The 14,567-nt window shown below is 38.7% G+C and overlaps 2 protein-coding genes across 4 annotated transcripts; both read right to left on the bottom strand.

Moving 5' to 3' along the window:
• Positions 1-2,187: 2,187 nt before the first annotated feature.
• Positions 2,188-6,959, bottom strand: nsun3 (NOP2/Sun RNA methyltransferase 3). Its single transcript, XM_034116706.1, has 6 exons — positions 6,723-6,959; positions 5,876-5,979; positions 5,270-5,790; positions 4,381-4,535; positions 3,664-3,785; positions 2,188-2,921 (listed from the first exon to the last, which is right to left on the bottom strand). The coding sequence occupies exons 1-6, from the start codon at positions 6,867-6,869 to the stop codon at positions 2,588-2,590; spliced, it is 1,383 nt and encodes a 460-aa protein (XP_033972597.1). The 5' UTR covers positions 6,870-6,959; the 3' UTR covers positions 2,188-2,587.
• A 2,106-nt stretch (positions 6,960-9,065) lies between these two features.
• LOC117471589 (ATP synthase F(0) complex subunit C3, mitochondrial-like) lies at positions 9,066-12,049 on the bottom strand. Of its 3 annotated transcripts, none has more exons than XM_034116704.1 (5): positions 11,990-12,049; positions 11,582-11,678; positions 10,462-10,533; positions 9,663-9,862; positions 9,066-9,437 (listed from the first exon to the last, which is right to left on the bottom strand). In XM_034116704.1, the coding sequence occupies exons 2-5, from the start codon at positions 11,618-11,620 to the stop codon at positions 9,323-9,325; spliced, it is 426 nt and encodes a 141-aa protein (XP_033972595.1). In that variant the 5' UTR covers positions 11,621-11,678; positions 11,990-12,049; the 3' UTR covers positions 9,066-9,322. The 3 variants fall into 3 exon arrangements, with proteins under 3 accessions (XP_033972595.1, XP_033972594.1, XP_033972596.1); XM_034116703.1 differs by having other exon boundaries at positions 11,959-12,037; XM_034116705.1 differs by lacking the exon at positions 11,990-12,049 and adding an exon at positions 11,809-11,926.
• Positions 12,050-14,567: the final 2,518 nt, after the last annotated feature.

The following is a 14,567-nucleotide window of genomic DNA, read 5'->3' as shown; positions in this document are numbered from 1 at the left end:
ATGGGGGAATTTATCCCATTGACATTGTGATTATTGTGGGTTAGATCTGATTGGATTAGAGCTGCACAAATAATTAATGCTTTTTTAAGTCTTTCCTGTCACAAAGTGTATAACATTGTACCCAACTTGAAACTATCTCATAACCACTAAATCTGTCTGTCTGCTGCTTGGTGCTGAGCAGCTAGAATGAAGTGGGTTAGAGAGTTTCTTTTTTTATTTATTTTTTGTGCTGAAAACAGCTGCCGGTAACAGGGGTTAATGAGAGCAGTGAGAGTGAGCCCTTCAGTACATTTACAGACTGTGAGTGGAGTTTTAAAGCCTACACATACAGCTAAATGGCTCTCAGTTTGACTGACATAATGTGTAATGCTGCCTAATACCTGTTTTAATGGTGCGTTCTCATCACTGCTCACCACTAAAATTGTAATGTACATTCAAAACAACCACCGAGTGACAAAACTGAATGTTACCAGTCTGAAATAAGGCCATTATTTTTCAGCAGAGCTCAGTCCAGATTAGCCTGGTTAGCTTAGCTTTAGTGTCCTCTGGCATTCCAACGCTCTGTTTCTTTTTCTCATACTAAATTCCAACCCCCATTTCCTCCTCTCTTTATTGTCGATGACTAGGGTTTTAATGATTACATCTGGCGGTGCCACAAATTAATTCCTGCCTCTCTGGCAAAAAGCTGTTCCCCACCTGATTATGCAAAGCAGCCCTACATTTTCTCCCTTTGAAGTGGAGGAAAAGCTGCTTAGAGATTCTCCCCTTGAGGAAACACTTCAATATGGGGAACATCAACAAACCAGGGTTCACACAGAGGTCAGCAACATGGTTAACCTCAATGAAGCCTTACTTCATCTCCACATCTCACTTCTGATATGTTGTGGTGGTGTAATGACTCTCATATCAGGGACTGAAGCTACTTTTCAGGCAAAAAGAGCCATACGAATGCATCCAGTAATGTTTGTGTGTATGGCCACCCAGATTAGTTGGCAGCATGGTTCGTGTAGCTCTCCTATTTCAGCAATCACAGCCTTGACAGCGCCCATAGACTCTTTCAGAAACACCAGTGGGATGTATTTGGGTGGAAAAAATACACATTTTCACACATAACTACCTCTGCAACTGCACATTTTGTCAGTCTGTAATGTACAAAGAGGTACAAATATATATATTGTTGTTCATTATCGTCTATAGTTACTTTCAAAACATGTTTTGGCTTCTTGTCTGAGTGATCACACCCTGATGAAAAGCCCAAACTCTGCAACAAAATAATCAAAAATAATCAAGCGTGACATGAGAACAGTCCACGCAGGTAATGAGCCGATGTAAGAGATGAAACTGCAGACTCAATCACACTAAAGGGAGGTTTGGTGACAGATGGAAGATTACTTGAAGTATGTGTTAATTCAGAGTAGGTCAATGCAAAGTTAGTAAGACAAACTGAGTCATTTCAGTCTTCCTTATTATTAAACAAATCGCTCAGACAGGAAACATTTTGCCTCCTGTTGAGTGTCTAATGTCCATATGTTGACATTTGCAATAGCGTTATGGTATTTAGCATTCAAAAACAAACAGTCCAATAAACAGATGAGTCACAAGTGTTCAGATAGAAACATTAAAAAGATTCAGTGATGAGTCAATACTAGAGTTCATCAAAATGTAACGACTGCAGCCAGATTCGATGACTTAAAGGTAGGGTAGGTAATTCACTTCAGAAACACTTTTTGTTATATTCCATGGAATGCTCTTAACATCCCGAAAGCAATGAATAAATTAAATGCTTTGACAATAAATATATACAAATATTTCATCTGTGGAAGCCGTGGCGCTGTAAAAAGCAAGTCCAATTATCTGCCTCGGCCCGTGGCAGATAACTGGATGGCCTACCTGCCTGTCAGCCTTCCATCTCGTGCACAAACTTATCTCGTGCCCTCATTGGTCATGTGCGCGTTCGTGTGTGTTGGAGGAGGGGCTCTGTAAGGAAGTCAGAAGGAGGGGGCAGATTTTTTTCGGTTGTGTACTTTCAAAGCTGGTTTCTCCATTCTTACCTACCCTACCTTTAAGGCTGGAAACTCTGAATGTGAGATTCTGTGGTGATCCTTCTCTAAGTGCAGTCAAAGAGTACTAAGAAAACACAACCGATACCACACACTTTCTCCAAACACAATACGCTGAGAATTAATTTTTAATATTACATTGTAAATTATTGCAGTCTTACAGTATTATCGATTTCATTATACAATGTGGACGCAGTTATTGATGTAAAGCAATTAACAATATGTTCAGACAATATAATTTAATCGTACATGTGCAGTGTCAGTGGTTCCGATAAACAATAAATCATAACAATAACAAATAATAAATAAAAAGGGTGTGGGTAGCCAAAAGGAACAAATAGTTTGGCTTTAAGGGGAAGAAGGAGTTGTAAACCAAATGTTGATATATGAAATGTGAAAGGGTACGTTTGTCAGCGTGTGTGACCTAGTGGAGGGTTTCATGAGGTACTTTGCATTTAAAAACCTAGAGTTAACAAAAGGTGTACAGAGGAAATGTGTATGTTTGGAAATTCGTTCCACAACCTACTTTATTTCCTTCTTCTAATCCGAGATAAAAACATGGGTCCCCAGGTCCTGCCGGGCTGAGGAACCACTAAAATGCCGAGTCTGCGGGGATTAGAGGACGAGGAGCCATTCAGTGGCCGCAGGGACGGCTTCTGAGGTGTGTCAAGATCAGGGTGAGCATGACTAAATGTAAAGTATTTTGATAAAGGAACAGCGATCTCCTCCCACAGGTCTTCAGGTTCAGCCTCAGGACAGTCATTCAGCACTGAGTCGACCACAGCATAGTTCTCAGAGCTGGACAGAGTGCAGGTGGAATAGACCACAACCCCCCCCGGACGCAGCGCTGTCAGCGCAGACCTGCACAGAGTAGACAAACATTGCACTTCATGAGAAGGGGCTTCAAAAGAGGAACTCTACCGATTTCACACATCAAAGTCGGTTTGCAGGTCTTAGGGAGTACCACTGCATATGTGAACAAAGTTGTCTAAAGCCTTTTGTGGCTCGAGAGGGAGCTGTGAGAAGTCTGATGAATTGCCTCAAGTGATGGGTGTGAGGACGGCAAGGTGGAAAATGAAAGAAAAAAAATGGTTGTGTGGAGTTAGTAAGAATTGAGACGTCTGTAGCTGCTCAGCTCAGCTCAGCTAAAGGCTTGCTGCTCGAGGCTACATTAACCACAACTTGCATAACATACAGATTTATGAATAAACTGTTGAATTGCATTGTGGGTAAGGTAGACAAAAGGTATTGCAAAGGAATAAGGATGTGTGGAACAAAAACATTACCTACAGTTCTGTACCATTTTATGCTTGGTTATAATTTCACACAATTATACAAAGCTGCAATCGAATTGTCAGAGCCAACTATATTATATTAGTCCTTTTGGGTAATCATACGGTGCCATACAGCCATCATTATATAAATTAACAGATAACTGAAATACCCTACTAACAACAGCAACACCACATATTACTAAAGTGCTTTTATCATTTTCAGACAAACGGTTAAATCACATTGCCTGAGTAATGACATGTAGGAAGTTAGGACAGAACAACAAGGTTAACACATTTCAGATATCTCTTATATTCGGTATTGGACTCACCTCAGCAGTTGAGCCTGGAGAGCAGGCAGCCTGGCTCTTTCCTTCAGTCTCTGTTCCCCCTGCTGGCTGCTGCTGGAATACAACCAGCTCCTGTCATTAGAACATGGAGCATCCACTAAAACCTGCAACACAGAGAGCACGAAATGTGAGTAGTTCAGAGTCTGAGAGTTCAAGAGTTTCAGTGCAGCATGAGACGAAAGGATCAAAGAAGAAAAGTGAGAGGGAAGGAGTAAGAACATGTAATTAGTTAATAAGGGTAAAAGCAGACATAAATACAAATGCTGGAGGTCTGTAAAATAACATGCTCTTTTTCCCCAAACACAAACTCTAAACCTAAAACTTGAGAATCTCCCCACAGATCTATCCTCTCTGCCACAAACAGCCTGAATCTGTACAGCCTGTTTGTACTCTAAATCCTTTCAGCCTTTGTTCACACCGTTTCCTACACTACCTTTCAGTCTGTGCTTTTCTGTTTTCAATATTTTGGCCCATTATCAGTCACAATGAGTGCTTTGAAAGCTCCCGACCATTTTGTCTGCCTTTTCTTGGCTCCTGTTTTGAATAAATGGTTTTCGTCTCTTCCGCTGGGCTTATTACCTTCAGTTCAAAGGCTTGCTGTTTTCATTCATTTCTAACCATGGCCTTGAAAAAACTCAATTTGAAGAACACCGAAGCCAAATGTAGTCACACGCTGAAATAACCATGACTCCCCCTCACCTTGTCATACTCTCCTGTTTCACTTTGCCCAAAAGAGCATCCGTCCTGTGCGGATACAGTCACTCTGCTGGTTAGTGACGGAGGCAGGAACGACTCGAGGGTTTTGGAAAGCCAGTCCCGTCTGTGGGGGTCCGGTTCATTACAGCAGAGCAGTGCTGGAACACAAAACAGGGCCGCATTAACTGTTACTAGTGTTCAATGCAGTAAATGCTGTTCACAGCTGAAAAAAATATGATTTAACTGCAGAGACTACATGCAAAGTACATTATAACTTTATATTTAAGAATAAAACTACACTGATTTCAACATGATGTTTTTTGTGAAAAGCTCTTGTTACAAAAACACCTCGATGTTATATTTATGTCAATAACACAGTAACTCATGATTTATTGTCATTTCAATCGAATTAGGTGTTATTAAAAGCATTATAGATACCAATAATTAATATCTTAATACAACACGGTTATAACTTTATGCATAGACATAGATCATTTGATATGAAGTCAAATTATATAAGCTTTATTTTTTCTTCTACTGCAGTGAGGGTAAAAATTGAACTAAACTGATTTCAACATGATGTTTTTCATGAAAAGCTCTTGTTGCAAAACACCTCGATCTTATATTCATGTCAATATTACCAACACAGTAACTCATGATTTATTGTAATTTCAATCTTAATTAAGTATAATTAATCATATTCATTAACTGATAGTTCATGAATAAAAGCATTATAGATACCAATATTTAATAAAACTGTTATAACTATGCATAAAACTCAGCAGTGTTTAAATTATATAAGCTTTATTTGTCTTCTACTGCCTTGTGGGTTAAAGTGAACCAAATCAACTATTTTGTACTACTTGCATGTCTGAAAAAGTACTTGTTTTACCTGGGGTGGCACACTGCATTATGGCTAAGGCTTTGCCCCCAGGTGCCGAGCAGAGATCCAAAACCTTCTCCCCATCTGTGACGTTCAGAGCCAGCACTGGCAGCAGGGAGGCAGCATTCAGGAGGTAGTACTGCTTCAGCTGGCCGGGCCTGTGAGCCTGAGAGGGGAAGCGCAGTGGATACGGGTGGATGTAACACTGTAATGTAGAACGGGGTAAACTCAGTGAAGGCTCTGATTTAAGGTCTTGAGGGAGCACATGAGAGCTGCTTTCAGGTTGGAGAGGAAAGTCATTAGGAGGGAACTTTGAAATGTAGTCAGGTGGAAATGGAGAGTCTTTTCCTGCTTGGTGTTTAGAATTGGAGATTGTTGAGAAGTCATTACAAAGGAGCGGGGAGACACTGTTCTGAGGCAGCAATGTAGAAAAGCCCTGAGACTGGAGGATCTGTGTGATGCCCGTCACAGCGCTGAAGCGGTTCAGCATGACGCCATACTGCCAAGAGTAAGGGTCCAGGAGCACTGCTCTGTAGGAAACAAGCAATCCAGATTAAGGAAGGGTACTAGTGTGGTCCATGTACATGCTGTAATATATTTTAGGAGAACATTTACCTTGCAGATGGCCACAGGTCTCCGAGTTCCTGACTGTACTGCTGGTCAAAGTTGTCCAGGACTGGCTGGCATGAAGGTCTCTCTTTTCTGCGCCTTTTTGTAACCTGTTACAAAGACACTGTGGTGAATAAATGAATCCGACAGAGGCATGAAATAAGAAAGCATCTAAGCACTGAGCGCTTAGGTTAGTTTCATCTGGATACTATCTCAGTGAAATCTCCTATTTATGTAAATGGAAAAATAACAGCCGTTGTTTTACACTAGCTACCCCTGGTGGATATTAAAGGGTAAAAGCTGTGAAGCGTAAACACTGTACAGTGTTGGGGTGTCAAGTGTAACTGTGTGGCAATAGCAAATGATATACAGGGGTCACGGGTCAGGTCAGGGAGGTGGGCCCTTAGCATAAGTTTGTTTAGGGCCAAAAGGAGGGTCAAGGCCGGCTATAAGATTGCAAATAGACACATTTAAGAAAATAATAACAATAAGCTGCAAATCCAAAATAAATACAATACAAACACAGCGAATATATTTTGAACTTCTCGTACTACTCCATCTAATGGGCAAATAAATAAATTGCCTCCCCCCTTATGAAACACATTTGACCACCAAACTCTCATGAACTACAGGGGTTTTATCAAGGTACAATTCAAACCAAAACTTTAGCTAAGCTGACAGAGTAAAAATGGAGCATGTGTAAAGTAGCTTAGATGTCAAATGTGTTATTTAAACACAGTGGGCTGTGACAGGTGGCGGAAAATCTAAGACACTCAAGAAGACAATATATTTTTCGAGTAATGTTGCCCGAGCTATCCATCCAAAAGCATAGCATCTTTTTGTGTTTGTTCACCTGGTTTTTGTTTGCTCCTCTTCGCTCTCTGAGCTGTGGATCAGCGTCAGGACCTGTGTAACAGCACACAGCTGTCGGCGCTATCCTCCGAGGTTTCAGGCATATTGTCAGTAAAAAACAATGTCTTGAGAGCATATAATTATACATTCGGTTAATTGTTTTAATTTCTAACTGACATGTCGAAATATATTCATTATAACTTGACTTTCTTTCATAAACTCAAACATCGTGCGTTGCTCAAATATGTCCTCCCTCAACTCTGACTCTGTCTTTAGTTCCGCCTTGCAGACTACTGATTTTTCTCTTCTCGCTTTTTTTTTAAGTACAATTTTGAGAGACTTGTACTTTAATGAGGATTTTTGCTAAATTGTACTTCTACCACACTACAATTCAGAGCTAAAACGTGTACTTTTACTCCACTACATTTATTTAATATATTTACTTACTTTGCACATGTTGATTTATTATTTAATAATGCGAAATATAATCAACACTTAAAGGTGGGGTAGGTAAGTTTGAGAAACCGGCTCGAGATACACTTTTTGTTATATTCCATGGAATGCTCTTAACATCCGGATAGCAATGAATATCTTAAGTGCTTTGACAAAAAATCCATAAAAAAACGTCATCTGTGGAAGCCGTAATACTGTAAAAAGTACGACCAATCATTTTAGCCGGCCCGGCTAAAATAACTGGATGGCCTACCTGCCTGTCAGTCTTCCATCTGTGCACAAACTTATCTCGTGCCCTCATTGGTCATGTGCGCGTTCGTGTGTGTTGGAGGAGGGGCTCTGTGAGGAAGTGGCAGATTTTCTCCGGTTGTGTATTTTCAAATTCTAGCGATCTCGAGCCGGTTTCTCAAATACCTACTGTACCCCACCTTTAACAGTAAGATTACAGGGGGTAACATTCACAAGCTACCCTGCAGGCAGCATACAAGTAATTCAACGTATTAAAATGACTGCACCTTTATCAACTTTGATAACACTTTAATGCATCAATAATTATGATCAAAACATATGTATTATTCTGAACTGGGGCAATATGCATAATGGGTACCGTTGCTGTTGGTACTTTAAGTATGTTTCGATGCCAATACTTTTTTATTTTACTTGAGTAACATATTAAATGTAGGACTTTTACTTGTAACGGAGTATTCCTCCACACTGCACTGGTACCTCTAATTTGACTTAAAGTGGACCTATCATGGTATATTTAAATGATATATTGTAGGGCCATACCTATATAAGGTATATTTATATGTTTCTATTTTCAAAATACCAAACAGATCATGCATTTTAGCCATGCCTCATTTCGCTCAATTTGCACTATTTTTTAGCTATGCTCTGCAAGGGCAGATTCAGCGCTTTCGAACGGCAATGGCCGTGGCTGTCTCCTCCTGATTGGTGGAGTTGGCCCAATAGCCGTAGCGCCACTGTCCTGACGTCAGGACAGTGTTCAAATCTGGATCAGTTTTTATCAGATCCGTTGCAGCCCCTTTTTTAGAGATTTGGGTATGGAGGAAAATAGAGAGGGTTGTGTATTCTGACACTTGGTGAGTTCCCTGGAACACCGGGGACACATATTCATGTATAAAAGACGTACAAAAGTGCATTTTGCATGATAGGTCCCCTTTAAGTACAAGATCGGAGTGCTTCTCCCACCTCTGAGTATGATTAGAGAGTACTTACATTCATTCACTTTAACAGGTGATCGCTTAAAACATAAGCAATGAAGCTGTTTGTGCTAGAAATATTTCAAATACACGTGTGCTCCCCCTGCACAGGATGTTCAAAATGTTTGACCGGGAAACCAACGTCTGATTTGAATGTTTCCCATAGGCCTAACGTCTGCTCTTCTCTAGACATGATTTAGGTTTGTCATGCTGGAAATACTGGATTCAAACAATTGCTAAGTCTCTGGCAAACACTTTATAATTATTCTGGACATAGCAGACAATACTGGCAACCTGAACCCAGTGCTGGATAACAGGTGACAGCAATTGAGTAAGTCTATGGTCACAGTAAGGGCTTGTTAATATTAAGGTTAACTATATTTTTGATAATCATGTTTGTTCTACTTCAGGGTAACAAAGACAAACCAGAGGTGATCCTAAAACTTGACCCATGTAGTAGGCTAAATTTACCAGGACTGGAGGGAAATGCTGCATCACAGCTGCAAAACTTAAGGTTTGAATTATTTTAGAGAGTTTGTGTAACTGTGAGCCTCTCCTTTATATTATATTAGGAGAAAAACAGAGCCACTTGGAAAACAAGAACCTTAAAAACATACACACTACCATTTACAAATTCACAAACACAAATTATGAATTACAAATGTTACTTCAGGTGTTGGTTGAATGTTTAACACAAACATTTTTTATTAAATATACAATATCATGGCAAAACCCATCATTTACAATGATTTTGCTTTGCCAGAGTTTCTTACATCAGTGAGTTCACAACCTTAAGAAGCACCAATGAACAAGAATAGGCAACGCGATAAGCTGACATTATCGTACCGTTCAAGGGCAACTCAAGCTGCTAATTGTTATTAACATTATGATGTATCCATCCCTTTGCAGTAAATGCTTAACTGCTTTACATTGCAAACAGAATAAGGAATGCAACCATCAGACAGAAGAGACCCATAGCTTCAGACAGAGCGAAGCCCAAGATGGCGTAAGAGAACAGCTGCTGCTTCAGAGAGGGGTTCCTGTGGAGAAAAAGAGGCAGCTGTCAGAAGTTGGAGGTAAAAAGTGTTATAAATACAACTGCCATTCATTCAGCAGACAGCCCAAGGACTTATGTGACCAAATAATTATATTATTAACCCCTTGACAATGTTGAAGAATGTTTTACACAGAAAGTGTTTTTTATGACAAATGAGACTTTCGCCTCTTGTTGGAGAAGTTTTAAAATGACAGATTATTTGATTTACCTGGCGTATCCGATAATAAGACTACCGAACACTGTTCCAATTCCAGCTCCAGATCCAGCTACGCCCACAGTGGCAGCTCCTGCTCCAATGAACTTTGCAGCAGTGTCGATGTCACGGCTCACAGCGCTGGTCTGGAACGCCCGCACTGCCATCTGCTGCTGGGAGGCTACGCTGCTCTGAGGGGCCAGGAGGGACGCAGTCTGATATGCAAAAATAAGTCAGGTTAGTACACAACAAAATAGTACAGGATCACAAATCAGCACTAAACATTGTATGCTTATATGTAAAAGACGTGTACTAAAACAGATCAGTTTTTATAAGATCTCCTAATTTCTACAGCCGAATTTTGACCCTGTCTTTAATGAACTATGGAATTGATTAAGGTTTTATATCAAATGAAAATGAACTAACTAATGAACTAATGACTAATGAACATTAGTACAGCTCTAGAGATGCAAGGGAAATGTTGCAAACATAATTGTAGCTACAGAGGCTAGCCAGCTTAAGTTTATTTTTGATGCAGGTGTCTTTACTGCTTTTGCTGATAACAACATTATCCAATGGTCGTACTCAATGGGAAACTAGGCTTGCTACATTAAGTTATAATCCTATCACCTTACCAGTCTGTTGTTGTACTTGTTGGGAGACATTAAATGATATCTGCATGAGATAGTTTTGTTGAGTAGCAATGTTTAACAATGTCATTATAAATTACAGACTTGTGTCTTAAGTGCCCTTCCTCTGTGAACACTCAAGGTCAATAAATCAGTTATAATGCACAGTACTGATAGCTGCTTACCTCTGCTTTCCTGGCATCTATGCCTAGCGCTGCAGAGAGTGGTCTGTACAGTGCCCGAGATCCAGCACGGACCTGTACCAAGAAACAAGAGACAGGCACATGTAGTTGAGAAAATCAAGCTCTGATAATATACTGCACAAAAATGTCATGCTGATACATTTCTGTATAATTATTGTGTTGTGCTAAGAATACATCTAAACTTCTGAGGTCAGAATTAAAAGCATGTGGGCTCATCCCAACAGAGACATTTGGCTAGTAAAAAATGTGGTTGTATGAGGAAGAAGTATTAAAATAATTACTTAAAATTATATATAATACAATATAATAGAACAGCATTACAATGAAAAGTCCTGCATTCAAATGTTAACTTAAGCACATGTGAACATTTGAACCACTCTGCACTCTCATAATGCAGAGTGGTTGTTGTTAGTGTTTTACGATCATGATTTTTGATGTATTAATTAATATGTAAGCAGTACTTTAAATGAAAAGGTGGAAATTATGTAACACCTTTCTTTTAGTACTTTAATCTGCAACAATGGTTGGTTGTATTGTAAACTGAAAATCAGAATTGGATAATACCATAACACATTATAAGTAAAAACCTAATAATAAAAAAAAAGGAAAAATAACTTGAAATGTAAATGTATTTTTTTCTAAATACTCAAGTTAAATAGTAGTACATCAACATTTACTTGTAAATTACCAAATTGCTTTCCACAACTAAATATGATCAATTATAAATGCAACCCTGCCTAGACAACAGTGATCCATTATATTGTGGCTTTGGATTCATTCTGCTCATACAGCTCAGATTTCACTTTAAATATGGCTGCTTCTCAATTAACTGCATCATATGTTTGAATGTAGATGATAGATGTAGATAGGAAGGGGATGCAATGGCTATGCTAAGGCTTCATTATGTTCAAAACAAGGACGTCCTTGCAGGTGTGAGCACTAGCTGACTTTAGCATGGGTCAAAGACGGCTACATGGCTGAGTGCTAGCGTTAGCGACTTGAATGCAGCTGGTTTGCTCTGGCATGAAGGCATGAACACAGATTTGCAGCTTTTGTTGCAATCTGTCATGAAATCACAATCCATTGAAACAGACTCACTCACCAGAGAGGGCGTGGAGACGAATTTAGCACAGGCATACATTATGATGAGCAGTGGTCAGGTCAAGCTAAGGAGCTGGCGTTGATTCAGGGTCAGAAGTCTGTAGAAAACAATACGCAAAACAAAGAAATGCATTGAATAACAACAATGAACAGTTTGACTTGGTTAACTGTGTAACTAGTTGTCTAAATGAGAAAGTACACAGTGTGCGAAGTTACGTGGACACATACAAGTAAGGTCAGGATTAGCTGCAAAACCGAACAATGTCGCTGAAAAACAAGCTAGTTGTTAAATCCTAGGAGCTAAGCATTGCTGTTGTTAATATAGCGAAAAGAAACACAGAGTTACAAAGAAGCGACACGATTAAATGTTAAACTCACACAGCTAGTGACTGAGGAGGTTATCTCTTACCGGTCTGTAGTAGAGGTCGAACACACGAGAGACGTGCGCATGCGCAATATCACGTCAAGGGGTTGACATCCGGTTTCCTGACGTTTTTATTTGTTTTGCCATTGAAGATGTTTAATTTAGTGCGATCACGACAATTACCTGAAATTAACTTATGTTTATATTTCTTTTTTATTAAAATAATCTGTTGGAACTTTTTCAATCGCTTTGATATAATGACTACACTGGACGGATAAGACACGCCTCTTTCTATTTGATTGAATGCCTTCATCTATTTTATGCGAATATTGTTATCAATTGCTGCTATTTCTTTTTAATTTCAAAATCGCCATTATTTTCACTCGCTTCCAAGTCATGTGACCCAAAGACTACAAACCAATGCAGCATTGTAAAACTACACTGGACGAGTATCACATATTTAATTGGAGTTTAGTGCTTCTACTTATATGAACATCTTTATAAATAATTAAACTATTGGATTCTTTTTTCAATTGATTACATATAATGTGACATAATGACTCCAAATCAATGTACAATTGTATCACTACACTAGACAAAGAGGATACATGATATGAGAAGTATTGAAAAAATCCAATGCTTTTCTTTTTTCTTTATCTAAGCGACATTGCATGTCCAAACTTGAAGTACTGAAAAGATTGTCCTTAATATCCCATACAATATTTTATCTTGTAAGAGGAACAATTAGTCGGCTTCCATTTTGTGTCTTGTTCTTTTATTTTGAATCAAACAAAAGAACATAATACAGATTTAGTATACAGGGAATACTAAACAAAGAGGTCTCAATAAATAGTATAAGATATATAGATATGAATTGTCTCGATATCCCATTTTTGTTATTCAAATAAGAAAGTAGTTTCACTCATTGCTCAACATCCTTCAGCTATCCATTTTTCCATAATAATATAAATAATGTAGGATCTATGACACATTTGGAAAGGTCTTGCTAGGATTTCTTAGTATAAGAACAAAAGGACAATACCCACCATAGTACAGCATGTTTAAATGCCTTTTCGATCGAATTAACCAGGATCTGGTGCACACATACTAATGCTGAATATGTTTGGCACTGCCTGCAAAGACAATGTATAGCTGCAGATCTACACAAAAAGCTACTTGCTATTAACTACCCTCTAGAGATCATTTGAACATAATTGTATACTTTATTTACGATACTTACATCCATAATATAGTCAAATGCAATTATATATGACTGGAAATTAGAGCTTCCATAACCAAAATGCTTTTCTTGAGGTATGATAAATTAGTCCGGCTATAATGTATATTCACTTAAATTAATGGTAATTCCAATGGCCATTTGTTATGACATCATTTCCTTTAAAGAATAATTTATAGCAGTTGAAGCAGTCCTAATTACTGCAGCTGAATGTGCAGCATGCAGCTGTTACATGCATAAGCCATCACATTCACATATAATACAAGCTATATATAAACTGTGATAAACAGATAAAAAATGCAAACATCAATACAACTAAAACATATAGCACAACTGTTTATAGTTTGTATTGTTTATCTATTCACGTTTCCTACAAAGGGACAAGGGAGAAAAGACATGATGATATTGGACACACACCAACGCAATGAGTTTAAAAGGTTCAACTGTAATGTGAGAACTGAAGCCACAAGAGGGCACCAACACACCATGCAGAGTCTGAGACCTCAACTGGAAAATGACATTCATTGTGTGCGAGAAAATATATATAAAAAAGGATGTCAGATGCACGATTAAACATAAATAACACATGCAATGGCTCAATAGAGAAATCTGATCTGAATGTATTTGAACCCCATTTTGGACATATAGATCTGTTCCTATTGATGTATCAAACAGCCTTGATATTTTCAATTAAATCGTTTTGCATTATTCAACTAAGGCATGGATCAGTAAAACATACATTATTGTAGGTCAGACCCTTCAGCTGTGAAGAATTCGGAAAGTGCAAGAAATGATGGTTGTGTGTGCAGCCTTTTAATTTTTTTCAAACAGCAAGGTGGATGGAAAGATATACTGATTGATAAATGCATGCCAACGTCTGTTTCATTGTGTAAGTATTCCTTTGTCTGCATATGCAATGATAAATTCAAGTGTTTTGTTAGTCAAGAGCAGACTATGGAAATAACACCACATTTTCCACGTGATATACCTTTATAATGTATGCAACTCCTTCGTATAATAACAATATTTCCAATATGTGCTATGATTGTATTGACCTCAACCTTGCAGCGACCATGGAGCTCTGATCAATTTTCAACAAGACAAGCCATTATAATTTCATAAAAGCGTTCCCCTTGTCTCTGCATCAAGCACTTTTACACAGTAAAATATTGCATCATGTGGATGGATATCCTTTCACTGTCTCTAAATGTATCTCATAAATGAACATCAAATATTTATATCACTCAAGCTTTAAGTGGGCTTCCCCTCTTCAAGGAATCATTTCTGGCCGCCCCCGCAGAGGCTCTCCATTTGGCGCTGCGGAAGGGAGATTCCTCAGCTACTCTTCTACAGTCATACACCCCTCCTCTGTATGATGGTGCCATT

Source organism: Trematomus bernacchii, unplaced genomic scaffold, assembly GCF_902827165.1.
Source record: "Trematomus bernacchii unplaced genomic scaffold, fTreBer1.1, whole genome shotgun sequence".
Classification (NCBI taxonomy): domain Eukaryota; kingdom Metazoa; phylum Chordata; class Actinopteri; order Perciformes; family Nototheniidae; genus Trematomus; species Trematomus bernacchii.
The sequence above is the reverse complement of the archived record's forward strand: the minus strand, read 5'-3'. Positions and strand labels throughout refer to the sequence as shown.